This window comes from Taeniopygia guttata, chromosome Z (assembly GCF_048771995.1).
Source record: "Taeniopygia guttata chromosome Z, bTaeGut7.mat, whole genome shotgun sequence".
NCBI classification, from domain to species: domain Eukaryota; kingdom Metazoa; phylum Chordata; class Aves; order Passeriformes; family Estrildidae; genus Taeniopygia; species Taeniopygia guttata.
This window is the reverse complement of record NC_133063.1, coordinates 5,610,546-5,628,822: the sequence shown is the minus strand read 5'-3', so window position 1 is coordinate 5,628,822 and position 18,277 is coordinate 5,610,546. Positions and strand designations below refer to the sequence as shown.

General features: G+C 51.1%; 1 protein-coding gene across 1 annotated transcript; it reads right to left on the bottom strand.

Moving 5' to 3' along the window:
• Window positions 1–586: 586 nt before the first annotated feature.
• On the bottom strand, window positions 587–17,653 carry LOC140681803 (serine/threonine-protein kinase PAK 3-like). Its single transcript, XM_072922294.1, has 14 exons — window positions 17,649–17,653; window positions 17,398–17,494; window positions 15,279–15,490; window positions 12,849–13,045; window positions 9,535–9,640; window positions 7,221–7,258; window positions 4,578–4,641; window positions 4,403–4,451; window positions 3,811–3,923; window positions 3,177–3,294; window positions 2,428–2,527; window positions 1,804–2,000; window positions 1,065–1,202; window positions 587–676 (listed from the first exon to the last, which is right to left on the bottom strand). Exons 1-14 carry the CDS (start codon window positions 17,651–17,653, stop codon window positions 587–589), a joined length of 1,524 nt encoding a protein of 507 aa, XP_072778395.1.
• Between the last annotated feature and the right edge of the window lie 624 nt (window positions 17,654–18,277).

Sequence of the window (18,277 nt, the reverse complement as noted above, 5' to 3'; positions counted from 1 at the left end):
AGGCCCACAGGCCTCCACAGTGGCTCACGCAGATCCAAACTGCACAAGTCTTCACTCCCACATGTTGGCCTTAGTTCCCGTGGCAGAACTTGCCTTCCCACTGGACGCTCACCTGTGCCCGAGCCTGTGGAGAAGCCCGGCTCCCTCCCCCTCTGCCCACAGCAGCACAGACACTCCCAACCTTTCCCAAGAGCTGCAACACAACCACAGCCACAGCAGCATGCCCTGCACTGCCACCACTGCTCTGCTCCATTTTGCCCCACTCTGCTCCTCTAGTCACTGCTGCCAGCCTGTCTCTCCACTAGAGGTTTTGGCCTGGAGGCACCAAGGTCAGAAGACCTTTGCCCACTTCCAGTCCATGCCACAAACCCCATATATGGCTTTTCCCACATTTAGGAAACACCTGACCATTCAGAAGCAAATTTAGAGCTAATTCACAGGGTGAGAACAAAGGGAGACTTCCAGCACAGTAAAGGTTTTATGTATAATCGTATTTATTTACACTATCAATCCAAACAAACTAGAAACTATGAGCTATCAGCTAGAAACTAGAAACTACAAAAAACACCAATGGCCTCTTGCAGGGCTAGTATCTCCTGTCGGCCATAAACTGCTGCGTTGCCATGATCAGAGGCGTCAGGCTGGAGGTCGGCTTGGCTGAGGTTACAAACGGATGCTGCCCAAAGAGAAAAAGAAGAAATTAATATCTACTGACCTCACAGGCTGAAACTGGCTTTCTCTGGCAAGCAGAAAAATACACAAAGGAGGGCATTCTGTGCACCTCTGTCTCCACATCCAGGACCATGCTACATGAGCCAAACATGGCTCCCAATCCCACAAATCCATTAACCCAGATGGCTTCAGCTGAAGGAGATTTGGTCTAGGTGACCTGGAAAGGCTCCTTCCAACCCATGCCAGGCCAGGATTCTCCTCTGTTTTCCTTTGAAAAGCCCCCAGACTGGAGATTCTCAGGAGCAGGGCCCATCTGCCGCCTTGGACTTGAGCAGACGAGGAGCCCCTGGCAGCGGGCGGCCGGCGCACCCGGCAGCCGCTTTGCCTTTTACCTGCAGAAGTTCCTGGGCAGACCAGCGCCTGTCCTCGTCCGTCTCCAGGCAGCAGCGCAGAAAGTCTCGCAGCCAAGCCGACTGTTGCCTGGGCTTCTGCAGCTTCGGGGTGCCCCCGGTGATTATCAGCTGCTGAACCTGGAGAAGAAGGAAATGCCACGCTCCACCTGTCTCCTCCACACCCCAAACTGCTCACACAGACCCCACTGGACAAGCTCCACTCCCCAGTGGCTCTTTACTCCCTGCCAGAGGGAGGGAGATACCTTTCCTACCCCTACTAAAAGAACCCAAAGCCAGAGGCAGCCGTAGCCAGTCCAACATGCAAAGGCTCTTGCCTTGATCCCTGATTTCATTGGCTGATGGAATTAGGAGCAACTCCATCAGCAGCAGCACACTTTGCTTCTCTCACCACTGACACCAGCTCTACAGGCGAGGTGGAAGACAGACTTTAATCTAACTGTACTATTTCCAAGGATTCCACCCATAAAATGCAGCTCACTGCTCCCTTAGGTAAAGCTGCTCACTGCTCTCTTAGGCAAAGCTTCCATCAAGGAAAAGGCATAGTGATTTTCTTGTGCTATTCATGATGAAATGCCAAGGGGATAATCTGGGCAAGAAGCATAAGAGACTATGCAGCCTGGCACCTATCATTGTCAGGTGTTAGCAAGCTTCCCAGGCAGCAGAATGGGAGTAGATTTAGTCAGAGTGACAGGAGCATCTGAGGGGAGTTGCAGCGTACCGTGCTAGAGGTGTTCATCAGGTAAGGAGGTGCTCCTTCCACCATCTCGATCCCCACAATTCCAAAGGACCAGATGTCCACTTTGGGGCCGTAGGGCTTCTTTGTGAAAATTTCTGGGGCCATCCAGTGAGTAGTCCCAACAAGTGATCTTCGTTTGCTCTGCTCAGCGGTGAGCTGAGCAGAAAGGCCAAAATCAGCTGAGGAGAAAAAACACTCACATCAAGCCAGCTTGAAAAAGGAGAGCAAAGAAAAGAATTCCCCACTGAATCAATGTCTAAGAAGGCAGTGTGGAATCCAGCTGTACCAGGGGCATGCTGCCATTCCTCGGGCCTGCAGCTGAGGAAATACGCAATTGGCCACTTTGCAAAAGCCCCCGACTTCAGGCAGTGGCTTTTAGTCCCCTGAAGCTATTAGACTGCTGCTGCCTTGCTGGGGAAGGGACACACACAAGCCAAAGGCACTCCTGACCCCTTCTGCCCAGCTACAGCTCCCTGCACCTTGTGGCTGTGCTCTGCGCTCGCAGCAGGGCAGCCTGCACTGCCACAGGCACCAGGGAAGCGGCAGCACCCAAAGGCAGCCCCACACCGCAGCCCGCCACGGCTGAGCCTGGCCAGCAACACCCACCCAACTTGACAGAGCCGTCCAAGCCCAGGAGAATGTTGTGGCTTTTGATGTCTCGGTGGATCACTTGCTTGGAGTGAAGGAAATCCAGGCCTTGCAGGCACTGAGAGAGGAAAAAGAAACACGAGCCTGAGTGGATTGCGTCCCACAAGCAGGGCAGTGGCACACCTGCAAGACTGACTTCCTGGGGGATGCGGAGCCACGGCAGGCCAGGCTGCTGGCAAAGGCAGCAGAGCTGGCTGCTCCAACACGAGGACAGCAGAGCTTTTCTAAGGGCGTGGCTGTTTGCTTTTGAAAGGGAAAGGGCAATTGTTGCTCTGGCCAGTGCCCTGCAAACACAGACTCAAGGTGCACTGCTGCAGCGCCTGTACTCTCTGCAGCCAGACAACAGTGTCTGCTTTTGCAAGCACCACTTGGGGTGCAAGGCTCTCCTTTGAGGCTGAGCTCTGTGAGAGTCCTGTGAGGATCTCTTTGTCTTTGCCACTTGCTCAACATGGTGCCACCAGCCACTTTGCTCTTGTGGGGAAGGAATGCAGCACACACAGGCTCCAGGCAAGGCTTTAGAGAGGCAAACACAAACACACTAGAAGAAGGGCAGGCACATTGGCAGGCACTTCATCTGCTCTTGCTACTGCCAGGCATAAGAGAAAGGCAGAAAGGAAGCTTGGAAGGGGAAATCTCTCCTCTCCTTATCACCCATTTGGAAGGGCCGTCCCAACCAAGCCATGGGAAGCACAAGCGCCATCCCTTACCTCCCGAGAGACAGCTGCTATCTCTCCTTCTGCCATATGAGTCTCCCTAATGACATCGTGTAAAGAACCTCCGTCCATGTATTCCATCACCAGCCAGAGTTCCTCGTCCACCAGGTAGCTGAAAGGAGGAAACAACAGCCTGGGGATGAAGGTGTGCACTTACACGACCTGATGGATTCTTGCTCCTGTGTCTCTCTCAGAGGAAGACAGGAGGAATAGTCATTCACAATGCTCTACAGGGCTTGAACTCTGTGCAGTCTAAAGGCTGCTTGGTATCCACACCAATGCAACACGCCAAGGGAAATACAATCTACAGTGCTTTGTCAGCACTGGAGACCCGTGGGAAAAAATTAAATGCCAAAACAAATGAAACCATGTGGAGAGAGGATAGGAAACTTTGAGGCTGTTGGCTCAGTGAGACAGGGCCAAGGCCGGTCTTTGAAAGCACACTTCAAACTAGGTATGCCAGCAAAGATGAATGCAGCCCCAATGCAATCTCCTCCCAGGACGCTGTAGATCAGCCCAGAAGCAGGAATTAACAGCTCCATCCTCTGCCAGCCACCAAAGGAGTGGTTGAACTTCTGGCTTGCAGGATGTGAATGACCTTTCATGGCAGAACAGCAGAACCACTCACCTGTCTACAAAGGTCACAAGATTGGCATTCTTATTGCCACGCATGGTCTGGATTTCATTCAGGCACACCTCGCTGTTGCTCTCTTCCAGGAGACTAATTTTCTTTATGGCCACCTAAAACAACATGGAAAACATGAACCAAAGTTGGTGGCACAGAACCACCAGGGGAACACGGAGACAGTGAGGATGGGGTGACAGAGCTGGGCTGGGCCAAGCTGCTTTGTGGCTGGACATCAGACCGCTTGCTTGGGCACCTCCCAGGACAAAGAGCCAGATAGCCTTTGCCTTGGAAACCTGGCAGAAACATGGTCTATGCTGTCCACCTCAAAGCTCTAACAACACTCACCGTTCCCACAGACTTCCCCCATGGCTTTACTTTATCATCCCCATTTTCATTCACACTCCTCTTGCAAGCAGAAAGTCAATTTCTGCCAGAAAACATGGAGCAAAACTGCTGGACAACCTCTAGGGGACTTGATCATTCCACTGGCATTCTCCATTTCACAGCAACAAAGCAAACTCTTCCAGACATGACAGGTCAAATGCTGTCCTAAAACAGTTCTGCAGAAGCTGTGGCGCTGCTTGACACTTACCTCTTCTCCTGTGGCAGTCTCCACTGCCATGCACACCGTGCCAAACCCCCTAGGAACAAAACAGCCGCAGAGAAAGAAGAAGTCCTTTAGTCCCTGCAAGTGCAGGACTCCGCAGTACAAGAGGAAAAAAGTCCAGGGACAAACAGTAAATGGAAGGAACTGTGGCTGCACTCACCCTCTGCCAATTGTTTCCAGTTCTGTGTATTTAGCCTCAGGATCTCCCTCGCTCACCAGCATCTCTGTAAAAATCCCAAGGAAAGATGCTCCCTTCAAAAGAGATCCCACCCTGCAGCAGATCAGAATGGCAGCCCCACTCTCTGGGACACTGTGCCCTTTCAACTCACTCCCTCAGGAAACAACAACACCATCACACTGCCACCACCTAAAAAACAACAGCAGCAGGACAAGCAGCCCTGCAGCACAGATGGCCTGTCCAAAACTAGAAGTCTAAACTAAAATCTAAGCACATCAAGAAACAGTCAGAGGAGACAGGGATCAGAAAAGTGTAAGCAAGAGAAGTGATTGTTGCCTACAGACATTAAGGGCAGCAGGACAAACACAACCTTTCTGTTCGGGCAATGAACACTCTGGGACATTCAACAAAAGATTTAATCTTTGCAAACATGCAAGGCATCTTGGGTTTGGGAATCCATTTTTATCAACAGCTGCCCTTTCCAGAACAGGAAGAATATTGCAAAGTGCCTCCAGCAAAGCTAAGAACTCCAGCTTGAAGCAGGACTTTGCCTAAACAAGGCCCTTCTGCCGCTCAAGAGCAGCAGCTGATGTTCTACCCTACTGTGATGAGCCTTAGGAATGAGGTCCCTCAGCTTTTAGGACAGGCTGAGCTCTGAAGATGACCTTGGCCGTGCCCCACAGGAGCTGGGCCCCACAGGAGCTCCTGGAGGCCTCCTCATTTGCTCGGTCACAGCCTCCTGCTCAGCCAGAAACAATCTCTGCTCTGCCTTTTGCCTAGAGGGAAGCTCAGGCAAGGCCAAACCAGGCCCAGCTGCCCTCCGAGGCAGGAGCAGCAGCCCAGAGATCCCTCCCCACCTCAGAGCACAGCAACAGCTCCTGTGGGGAGGCCTCAGGAGCTGGCACTCAGCTGAGGAGGAACAGGAGCTGGGACAGCTCTTGCTGACACATGCACACACCAGGCACTGCTGCGGCACACAAGGGTCACAAAGGACGTACTCAGCATGGCCAGGCACTTGTCCTCTGTCCTCTCTCCCAGCAGCTCCCTGCTGCCAGAGGAACTAGTCGTGCTCCAGGTGCACGAGCTGCTCCTGCTTGAGTTTCCAGCTTGGGCACTGGAGGCTTCTTCAGCTGCAGCTTGTACAGGTGCCACGACAGAGGAGCTGGAGCTCTGGGACAAGAAATTAATTTGGGTCACAAATGTGCCTGGCAGAGATGCCCCTCCGATCTCATTTCAAATGCAAGCCCTGAGGAAGATGCTGTTGGCCACATCCAGGGCTCTTCACCTCTCAGCTTTTGCAGCCCACTTCTCCAGCTCACGGCCCTGAACCCAAACCCTGCTTTTACATGAGGGACAAAATGTCACCAAAGACACTGCTAACCCAAACAGGCACTTACTGATCCTGGCTGCTCAGGCCATGGGCTGACAGCAGGGGCAGGTTCATTGGCACCTTCCTCCTCTTCAGCCTCTTCCTCGGGTGCAGAGGCAGCCGGAGCAGGTGCTGGCGCTGCCCTTGTGCTCTGTGCACAGACAGCAGCAGGAGGGTCAGGAAAGAACCTGTCATTCAGAGCCTTACGTCTCTTCAGCTACAGGCCTCGCTGCATCTCAGCTGTTCCTTTAGCTCCTGACTTTGGCTGTTCTGTGGGGAGGGCCACGTCCCTCCTGGGGACAGTGTCTCCTCATATACTGCAAGGCTGTGAACTGCACCTTTGCACTGCTCTCTTCACTGGGGACAAGGACCCTGCATAGCCCCTGGGCGCAAAGGGCCTCACTTGTACCCCAGGAGCATCCAAAGACATCCTATTGCTACCTCTTGTCTCTTGCTGAGACAAATTCCCAGCCCCTGTCAGAACAGTAGGAAAGTGATGCCTAAATGTCCAAGTACCACACCCCTTCTCCAGGCCTCACAGGCTGGGGGAAGTGCTCTGGGAGAGCTGGAAAGATTCCAGTCCTCAGCATCTTCATCCAGGCACGGCAGGTGCTGTCTGCTCAGAAACTTGCAGCTCTGCTTTGCTCCAGCCACAGGACTAGCCAGAGCTGCCACTTACTGATGCTGGATGCTCAGGCCCTGCAGTGGCAGCAGGTGCACTTTGGTGGGAATCTTCCTCCCCTTTGGCCTCTTCTTCAGGAAGACATGCATCCAGAGGAGGCTCAGAGGTCTGTTTTGGGCTCTGCAGATAGACAGCAGTGTCAGGGACAGGTAACCTCTCCATTCAGCTCTGGAGCCAGATGCACTAAGGAGAAATCATCTGCAGAGAAATGGCATTCTAATTGTTCAAACTCAAGTCAAATGGGCCAGTTAGATGGGACTGCACTCTCTTGTACAGGAGAACTTCCATCATGGCTTCAAGCACCAAGCAACCCCACTTTCAGCTGCTTAAATGCTCTGAAAATGAGCTGGAGAAAACAGCTCAGGATCCAACTCCTCCTGCAAATTCTGCTGCTGCTGCTGCTGCTGCTGCTGCTGCTGCTGCTGCTGCTGCTGCTGCTGCTGCTGCTGCAAAGAGCCTGGACTGTTCTTTCATTCATCCCACAAGGCTAGCACTGGACTGCACCAGGCCCAGCTCACAGCTTGCTCCACAATTGTCAAATGCTACCCACACCAAAGGTTCCTTTCCCACTCACCCAAGGAGCGGATTCTCTCCAGACACGGGTGATGTGACCTGCAAGACAAAAGGCAAAAAGAAGCAGATGCTGTAAGGAAACTGCCTGTGCTGGGCAAGCCCACCAAATAGTCAGCAACCAAAGACAGAGCATTCTGCTTTCACTCCATCACTCCAGCAACAACCCTTGTGTCACACAGCAAGGCAACAGCACAAACTACTGCCTCGTGTCTACCCTTTGTCCTCTTTGGCCTCTCAACCCATAGAAACTCGAGACTGAGAAAGTTCCAGTGGTTCTGCAACAGGCATTCCAGCTTCTGCCCCACCCCACCCAGCAGGAGCTACAGCTCCTCTCTTCCCTGGACTTTAGTTTTCTGAAGAGATTGCATGCAGCAATTGCCATGAGCTTACTGAAAACCCTTCCCCAAAAAAGCTTCCCCCAAGTCCCCTTTAGCCATGGTGGCAGTTCTGTGGTGACACAGTGCAGGAACAGCTCCTGGGTTCAGGAGCATACAAGAACTGCTCTGAAATGTCCATCTCAGAGGCCTTTTCCAAGCTGATCCTGTGATTTCATCCCAGAAGGAATGGCTCTTTTAGCACTCAGGAAGTGTCAAGTTCCAAAGGCACATGCTGGGATGAGGGAATGCAGACAAGAAGACTTGAACTGAAGGACTTTCCCTCAGTGCTGGAGAGCAGTGCACAGCTTTTCCAAGGACTCCTGCCAAGCTCTCCCAGTCCTCCTATCTTGGAAGTTTTCTGGCCTGAGCCAGCAAACTGAGGAGATTCCAGACCCCATGGGCACAGGCTATGCCACGGGAGGAGCGGAGCCCCTGCAGGCTACATTACAAATGCTGCCCAGGCCCCTCTGGCTAGAGACACCCCCTTCTTAGCTGCAGCTGCTGACAGCAGCTTTACCCAACTCAAGGCCTCTTGGTGGCATTTTGGTGTCCATATGCCACACTGCACAAAACCGTCCACTTACGTGCCAGCTGGGTGAAAAAGTACCCAGAATAAGCCACGGAGAAAGCCGTGCAAACTGCAGCACACACTCTCTCCATGGCTGCCCAAGTCTGCACCAGACAACTCCTGAGGGGAAAACCAAAAATCCTGCGAGTCCTGCTGGCAGAGACCTCGGCGATCAGCAGGTTCCGCCTGCAGTCAGCGTGCCACAGAGCTGCTCTGCTCACTGAGCCCTGCCGGGCCTGGGCACAGCAACTTTGCCTTGGCAACGCTGGGATGCGGCCCCTGACATCACAATAGCAGCCACCCTGGGCTGGTTTGTGAACTCACAGAGTGCAGAGAACCAGATCTTCCCTACAGCTCAGGCCAAAAAAAGCCTGCAAAGCTCTCCTCTGCTACAAAGCAAGACAAAAAGCCCTCCTAGTCCATAAGCTACTGCTCAAGGCATCTAAGAGTAACTCCAAGAACTCACTAATCGCCTAAAGCCCTCCCTGAGAAGTTTAGCACTGAGAAGGGAGCGGGATGTGAGGAACCACATCAGTGCTCTTTGGCAGCTAATGCTTCTGAGCAAAAACCAGGAGACTTCTTCCAGCTGGACTGTGGTGGTGTGTGTTTTTTGGGATTTTGCAGCATTTTACTGTATGAGTTAGAAATTTATTGTTAGAAGGTTTTGTTTGGTATGTTCCTTGTACCCCCTATTTCTTCCCTTCACAGTGGTTTCTCCCAGGTTGTTTACCCCTAAGTTTTCCCACCACTTGACTCTCAATCTCCCTGTTCCTCCCCTTTTACCCCAAAGTAGTCGTGCCAATCCAAGTTATGCTGCCCACCTCCTGTCAGTCAGTGTAACCACCCCCATTTTGTTCTCAAAAGTTCTTTGTCAATCATCCCTATTATTGCCGTCACTTGGTACCCTGAGGCTTCTCCCCTCCCCAGCTTTTCCCCATTGGTTATGACCTATGATGTAATCCTAATGTAATCTGTTTCCATTGGATATCACATGGTGACACCCCTTCATGCCCACACCCTTTATAAGTTCTAGCCGGATCCCATTTTCTTTGGCACTTGTCCCTCACCCGGTTCATGGAATAAAGTCTCCTTGAACCACATACAAGTGTCCTCTCCTTTGTCCCTCTGTCTCGAATCTTCGTGACACCTTTGTGCCAGCGTCACCCACACGGCTGCACACACCACCACCTGGTGATCCCACCGGAGACCCAGGGTCGGCTTCTAACTGATATAGTAAAACGCTGCAAAATCCCACAAAACACACACCACCACATCTCCCCCCTTTTATTTTATACATTTGATGGAACTTTGGGGAAAGATGATGTCATGGGTATTAAACTTCAGTGACTGCTTGTTGGTCGCCTTCCCACCATTCATTTTCAGTAGTGACAGCAGCGGCAACTACAATTTTTGAAGCCGTGGACTTGGTGGTGGGGGTGGAAATGATGCGCTTTAGAATCCCAAATGCCAACGAAACTAGGAAAATAACAACAATGAGATATGCAATGTCTTTTATGATGGATACTACCCATCTGGAAAGATTCCAGTTTTTAAACATGTCTCTAAACCAGTCCTCGTTTTCTTGCTTCACACTGTCAAGAAGGCTCTTCATCTCTTGGATGGACGCATGGACGCTCTGGCTCTTTGATGACAAGTCAAAGCAGCATAACCCCTCAAACTCCTGACACCCATGCCCATGTGCCAGTAGCAGAAAATCAATAGCTGCCCGATTTTGTAGCGTAGCTTTCCTGGTTATTTCCTCGTCTTTGAGGAGATTACTTAAGGCCATCGAGGTCAAATTCGCCTGCTTCGTCACCCAACACTCTAGATTGCCCAATTCACTTAGTGCTTTGGGTGCCACCACCCATGGCAGGAACACACAGATGGCAACCCTTTTTGATTCTGTCCAGTGGTAGATTTTGGCATTGCAATGTTCATCAAATTGATTTGCACTCCGTTTGGTAAATTTGGTTCTACTTTTTGATTGCTGAATTAGAATTTGGGAAACAAGGGAAAGACGCCCCAGAGTGCATGGACCTCCAGAAGGCAAGAGGGGATTCCTGGATATGCCCGATCTCCACAAATCAGAAACAGTCCTCGGTCCAACTTCCTGTCGTATGAGTCATCAGTTGAGGGAGCACCCACTTTGGTGACATACTGGCACCATTGGTTTGTCTGAAATTCAAGCTTATGTTGCTTAACATCCTCATACAAGTTGCGGCGAGAACTGGGCTCATAGTCCAAGTAGACACAGTAGGTGGCTTTCGTGGATCCCAATAACTCAGATTCTTGGGGCTCAGTGTCAGCTTAGAGTAGATTGTAGACCCATTTCTGCCAGAGCACCAGGGGGTTCACAATGGGTGTCTTAGTGGTGTTAACAAGCCCCCAATACCTGAATATCTCCATCCACTTGTTTGGAGAGTTCTCATTGTTAATTTGAGTTTGGATGGTGTGCAGAGAGGTGGGATACTCCTGTAACTTAGACGGAGTCCCCACCAGGCAGGTGGACATCGGATTTTCTGCTGCGGATGACCTTGTTGGAGGGCATGGGCCAGGGTTACCCACACATTTTCCTGGGGTTGCGGAACGATCCGTGCGTCCAGAGAGGACTGGTAGAGGGCCATATGCTGGAACCAAATGAGGAACAGGAACACAGAGGTTGACATAATGTAAATCTGAAAGAAAAAGAGACCATATAATAAATCAATGATGGAAAATGCCACTTGCTGTTACAAGATGAAGGTTAGAAAGGAATAGGGGACTCTTCTCCCCTTGCGGTGTTTCCTATTCGACGCCACTGTGTCATTTGTGGGATCTCCTAAGGTGTCTGGGGAGGTGTTCTGTGTTGGACTCACTCGCTGTTCGGGGGTATAAGGTTTTACCCATTTCATGGGGATACATCAGACTCCTGAGGACATGGACACACACGTGTGTCCACGTCCCCAGATGACAAGCTGGTATGGATCCTGGATCTCTCCAGAGTCCGGATCCCTTATTAATACTGGAGGTCTTTCTTCAGTTTTAATTGCTGATGCTGTTTAAAATGCCGCAGGACTGGCGGTTCTGGCCTATCGAAAGAGCAGTTCAAAAAGTTAATAGTAAAATGGGCCTTGCAGAGCCTGAGCTGTGGTGACAAGTCTGGGATGTCTCTCCACTGGTGAAGGAGGACTTTCTTTAATGTTTGATGGGTCCTTTCTATCACAGCCTGGCTGGTGGGGAGGTGTGGAATCCCCGTCCGATGGTAAATCCCCCATTCTTGTAAAAACTCACCAAATGCCTTGGAAGTATAGGCTGGGCCATTATCAGTCTTGATGGTAGTGGGGACCCCTAAGGTCCCAAATGCCTGAATAAGATGTTTTTGCACATCTGCGGCCTTTTGTCCTCTGTGGGCTGAGGTGAAGACTGCCCCGGAGAGTGTCCACGGAAACGTGTACATGCTGGAATCTTCTGAATTTGTGTATATGTGTAATGTCAGTTTGCCACACCTCACAACTGCGGAGTCCTCTAGGGTTCGCTCCAGAACTTAAAGTGGACTCCTGGCAGTTGGGGCATGCGGCCATAATTGCTTTGGCCTGGTCACACCGTAGGTGGAATTGGCGGACCAGACCTGGGGCATTTTGATGGAACAGCTGATGGCTCAGCTTGGCCTGCTGGACGATGTTTGGTTGGCCAGCTAGATGTAAAGGGGCGGCCAGAGCATCTGCCCTGTGGTTGCTTTCTGCAATAAAACCAGGAAGGTCAGTGTGTGACCTCACGTGCATTACATAAAAGGGTTGCTCTCGGTGGGAAACCAGATGAATTAATTTTGAGAGCAAGCCAAATATCACCGGGTTAGAAACCTCTTTGAGCACTGCATGCTCTGCCCTGGACACAACACCTGCTACGTAAGCCGAATCTGTAACAACATTGATTGATTCTGGAAATCTCTCGAAGGCCCTGATGACAGCGTCCAACTCAGCAACTTGTGGAGAACCCTCCACAGCCTTAACATCGGCTTCCCACTGCTGAGTCTGGGGGTCCTTCCATGTCATCACCTACTTGTGGGACCCTCTGGATAAATCAGTAAAAATGGCCAATGCCGTCAGTGCTTCGTTACTTTGGATATTTTTTGGAATCAAATCAAAATGTGTTTCAAATAATTTATGACCTGGGTGGTTAATAAGAATTTATCCTGTGTAGCTGTCCAGGGATAACTGTAGGCTTTTATTGGTCTGAAGCAAGTGCTCAAGGGTTTCCTTAGACAATCTCCCCGTGGATGTCTTAATAGGGAGATGAATGCACATGAAATCACACCCTGCCAGCACCCGCAGGTGAGCCCTGGCCCCCACGATCAGCTGAGCCATCAGCTCTTGTGGCCTGGTGATGCTCTTGAACATCTGATGACCAAGGAACACCCACTCTATGATTAAGATGGGATCCTTTTGATCTGTGTCCCATTGAAAGATCAGCCCATGGAGGTGCAGCAACTTACCAAGAATGATGAATCAGAAGGGCAGGCCCTCGCAGCACCAGTGGGCTTGCCTGCCTGACAGTGTGGACTGGACTTTCTCCAAAGCAGCCCTGGCCTCCTGGGTCAGAGCCCTCGGGGAATCCAACTCCTCTCTCCCCCTCAACAAGTTGAAGAGATGGGATAGGTCCCCCGTGGTGAGCCCCAGCCAGGGTTTGATCCAGTTTAAAGACCCACACAGCTGATGGAGGTCCCATAACGTTGAGGGGTTGTCATTAATAATTGGTCTTTGGGGCATGATGGTCCCGTTGCTGATCTCAAGGCTGAGATACTTCCAAGGCAGCAGTTGTTGCACTTTTTCCTTTTGTAACTCAAATTCAGCCGCCGACAAGGTTGCAATAGTGTCCTCCAGTGCCTCTGCAAGCACGTTGTCACTGTGGGCACAAACGAGGACATCGCCCATATAATGCAGTTTCCCCACTTGGCACACACCGGGGACAGAACTCTTGTGACATACCACTGGCAGATGGTAGGACTCTTTTTAATCTCCTATGGGTGAACTTGCCAGTGGTAGAACTTCATGGGATCCTCTCTGTTGATGGAGGGCACAGAGAAGGCAAAGCATGGTGCATCAGCTGGGTGTAGGGGAATTTGGAAGAAACAGTCTTTTATGTCTATCACCGCCAATTTCCAATTTTGGGGGAGCAGAGATGGGGAAGGTATCGCTGGTTGGAGGGACCCCATGTCCTTGATGACATTATTGATCTTTCTCAGATCGTGGAGGAGGCGCCACTTGTCCTTCCCTGGCTTCTTAATAATGAAAACCAGAGAATTCCACGGGCTGTTGGTTTCTACTATACGGCCTTTGGCCAGTTCCTCCTTCACAATCTGAGTGAGCGCTCTTAATTTTTCCTTGCTTAGCGGCCACTGCTCTACCCAGACAGGTTTATCTGTGAGCCAATTAAGTCTTTGGGTAGGGCACTCTTCAGTGGCTGCACCTAAAAATCCTGAGAGGCAGGCAGTTCTAATTTGGCCCCCCACTGGGGCATGGCGTCTCTCCTCCAGAGAGTGAACTCTGAATTCAAAACAAATGGGCGTACAGAGGCCAATTGCCCATTCGGTCCTGTAATTTGGACTATGCTCTTGGATTGCTGTGCCAATTGTGGACCCCCTACACCTGAAACCATGCTGCCTACACTTTGCAGCTCCCACTGTGGCAGCCATTTGTGTAGAGGAATGACCGTCACGTCTGCCCCGGTGTCCATCATCCCCTGAAGTTGGATGGAATGCTGTCCTAGGGTGACTGTTATGGTGTTTGTATCTCCAATCGTGTGTTCTGTTTACGTTTGATATTATGTTCTGTGCTTTCAGAACTGACTCTGAAAGTGAAGGTTTGTTTTGCTGTGTTATCATCTGGTTCACCTCCCCCCATGTCTGCTGGAAAGCTAGAAAAGGCTAGGGCTGGCTGGCTGGCTTTTGCTTTGCTTGCTTGCTTGCTTGGCTTGCTTGCTTTGCCTGCTTTCTTGCTTTGCTTCCTAGTTAGGTTAAGCAGTCCAATTCTTTCCCTGGACTGTTGCTTTTTCCTTTCCTCGTTCTGAATATCATCCAACCTGCTCTGGACTGGGATCTGGGAAACACCAAGGAACACCAGGAGCCTGCATTTGGTGATCTGCAGCAGCCATCCCCAGTGCTGGAGAGCAATCCCCAGCATCCAGACCCGGGCGACCACTCCCAGGAAAGACCTTCTAGATTTGTTCATCTCTTCAGAGGGGTGAAAGAGTTTTGTTGTCATCTTGTGTTGTTAATTGTTTTGGTGCTGGGGAGTGCTTTGTTTGTTGAATAAACAGGTTCTTTTCCACTTCTCTCTCTCAGAGGAAATTTTTCCCTGAACCAGGTGGGTGGAGAGGAGCCGTGGGGGTTTATTTCCTGGGTTTTCCCCAAATTTGCCCTAAACTAGGACAAATGCCCCTCGCTCTTAAGGCCACACCATATGAGGGGCTCCTCCTCTCCCAGCGTCTCGATGTAAAAAAAAGAGGGGTCCAGATCATCACACAAAAGAGGCGGCACTGGAATGGCCTGTGCAATGATCTGTCCCTCCGGCAGGAATTGGGGGGGTGCACACAGCACGCCATGAGATAGAAGGTCCTAGGATCAAGTGAGAGGATTGCAGAAGGGATTTCTATCTCATGTGAGGTGTGTTTAGTGTCCCCAATGACAAGGTATTTGCAGTTCAGAAGGTCGTTCCACCTGCGAGTTTCACGGTCTCAAATGTGGGGTAGAAGCTCTGCTGTTGCGGTAATGAAGTGCCAATCCTACTTGGAAAAATGAATAGCTTTAGTAAGTCTGAGCCTGTATGGTTCTGTTTTGTCTGTGGCATACACTTGGCTGCTGATACCAAGTATGATATGGTGCACAGCAGCCTTCACAGCAACACTTTGACCTACCCTATTTATATCATTGCACGGGGTAGGTCCATGCTCCCCAGTTAGTTTTTTGGCTGGTCTAAGGTCTCCCCTCCCCTGTTTTCCCCACTTGTGGAGGTGCCATTCCTAGGAAGGGGCACTGGCTGATAAAGTGGCCCTCCTGCTTGCAATGGAAACATCAGCATTTGGGTGGAAAAGGCCTCGATGTTGGAGGCCTCGGGGCCACCAATGTTGAAGCCGCAACCTTTCCCATGGCTTCTTCACCACATCCCCAGCCATCAGGGTGGCCTTCCTCGTGCACTCCTCAAGAAGTTGATCAGGCGTCGGAGGAGGGGACACTGGGAGTGCCAAGATGATCCACCGACAATCTTCATTGGCATTGGTGGTGACGATCTCGAGTATGAGCTGATCTTGTAGCTCCTGCCCTTCCACTCTCTTTTCTACAGCAGCTCTCACCTAGTCCACAAAGTCAATAAACGGCTCTGCAACAGACTGCTTAAGAGCAATATATGATATAACAGGCTCCTTAGAGGGCATGCTAAGGAATGCCCGCTCTGCAGTGTCCTTTGTAAGATCTAATACAGCCCTAGGAATCCCTGCAGCCTGCTTCTGAGCCTGGCTCCAGTCACCCTCACCAACAAGGTGGTTTATGGTAATTTCTTCTTTTTCTATGTCAGTGGCATAATCGGCGCTCTGTAAATTACCCAGAAGGAGGTCCCCTGCTAATCTCTTCCAAGTTCTTTCCCACATTTTATATTCTGATAGAGGGAGCAGGCAACTAAATAGACGCTTTAAATCGGCAGGGACCATGGTATTAGAGTTAAATGTTGCCTTTAAAATGCTCCTAAAGAATTCACTTTTAGGGCCAAATTCACATTTGGTTTTACAGAGCTCCCTTATGAACTCATACAAGAGGGGTTCCCATCTTGGGTGTTGCCCTCTTGCATTATAGGTTACTGGAGCCAGGAACAGAGGATTGCTGTTGTTGTCCTTTTTCTGTTTTCCAGGCCCAGCACTCCCACCCCCCACATCACTGTGGGAACCGTAAGGTGGGGTGTGGGAAACAGGAAGGTGATGGGCAGGGTCCTGGTGGGTGGAGCCTTGCGCAGGAGTGACGTAGGAAGAGGGTGGTGGTGTCAGCATTGTGGGAAAAGGGGTGGGAACAGGTGACGCAACCTCAAGGGGTGGTGCAGTGGGTGGAGCGGTGCAATAGCACCTGGGAGGGGTTTGACTAATTGCTGCAAGGGAAGAGGAGGGGTTAGGGAAAGGAAGAAGAGAGTCTGGGGTGTGTGTGGGAGGGGGTAGAAAGGGATTCTGGGGAGAAGAAGTACTCACGACGTGGCGACGGCCATCTTGTGATGGTAAAGTTGGCGTCAACAGGCAGCAGCCATTTTGTGGTACCTCTACCGAGGGGTTAAGGAAAGGGTTTGGTGGGAAAAGGAAAGGGCTTGGTGGAATAGAGGCTCCTTGAGAGCAACCAGGACTATTAACAGGGTAAGAGGGATTAGGAGAAGGGTTAGGGACAGTGTCTCTGACAGTATGAACAACACTGTCAGAGCGAAGGTACTGAGGGGACCTGGGGTAGCCAGGGAGAAGGTGGCAACCCTGCGTCTTCTGTGGATGGTCTGCTCCCCCCGTCTACCCGGTGCAGGGGAAGCGGGGATAGGAGAGTGCGGTGGGGAAAGGGGTCTAGGGAGAACTGGGGATAGTGCAATGGATTAGTCTTAGTATCCCGTCCATCTTGACCACTCTCTGCATCCTTCACAACATCCCAAATCAACAGAAATAATTTCACAAAACCTCCTTTCACTGAAGGATCACCCCTCTTGCTGCCCTCAGTCAAAACCAATCCAAAACTCTCCACTCTTGAAAGCAGCAAACAAGGAGAAGCACTACTTCAATTACATTTAGAGGATTCTCCTAGCTACAGAGACCAGGTCATGAATTTTTCAGCACTGTTTATTCCAAACATTTTACATCACAGCCATGGGTGTGATTTCAGCAGGGAAATGCCATGACCACAAATGCAAGGGGGATCCTTCTGTCTGGCTCCCTCTAGCAGAGAGGCCTTGGGACCAAAGCACCACCACCATTTCCCCCCCAGTCTTGTCCTTCCACAGTATTTTTTAGGCCACGGAGTTGAGATGGGTGGCACGGAAGTGACAGCTCTGACACACAACTGAAACCATCAGGGCCAGGGTGGCAGGTGGGACTGTTTTTCTGCTTCAGCAGAACAGTGCAGCCCAGAGTGGTGACACTGATACCAAGTGAGTTCAGCCAAGCCAAAAGGGAGTCCAGCCAAGCCCAGTGGAGCCCAGCAGGGTGGTAGGAAGAAGCAGTGGAGCGGCAGATCCGATTCCCACGCGCACGCCCAGCGTGGCAGACTGATGGTAGCGGCAGTGCCAAACAGAGCTCTGCAGGGAGAGACACCCATCACCATCGCCCCTGCCACCACCAGTGCTGCAGAGAGGGAGCAGGAAACTGCCACTGCAGGCCCACAGCTGCTCCAGGCAGCACCAGCAGCGCCCATCTACCATCAGAATCATTCTGTAAGCCCTCACCATCATCTCCTTGTTCCCGGGGCCCCATGTGACACTTCACCTTTGTCGGTTACGTCATTACCTCTTTTGTACAATTTTATTTTTATTGTTGTATAGTGCTGCTTTTCTTTTTTTTCCTTGCTACATTGCAACATTTCTAACATTTCTGGCCTCTCATAGATTGGTTTTTCTGTTGTCCCCCTCCATTGTCGTGGAGAAGTGGAGAGAGGCGTTACAAGGACTATCTCAGGCTGAGGACATAGAAAGGAGGGAAGGTCTTAGAAAGAAAAAGAAGCCCTCATGCTGCCTCTTTTGGAAGCTATAAAAGTGCAGGTTTCTTAATATCCAGCCACAAGTCTTTGGAGTCTTGAGAGCCAAGAAGCACAGGAACCCAGAAACCTTCTTGTGAGAGGCTAGAGATTGCTGGCTCCAAACATTACAGGCGCTTATGTGCGGAAAGGGGCAGATCAAGCCTCGCTCTGGAGAGGTGATGCTCTGCTCTGCACACCCCACACTCCCAGGCCTGTATCCCAGCCCAGCAGTGGCCGCTGATCCCTGGCACAGTGGAGGCAATGCCCCACCCCTGTGTCTGGAACCCCTAACCCAGCTCCTAAATGGCCACGTGAGTGGCAGCCCCATGTGGGGGAAGGCCCCAGGAAAGCCGAAGGGATTTTAACTCAGGCTATGTGGCAACCACATGTCT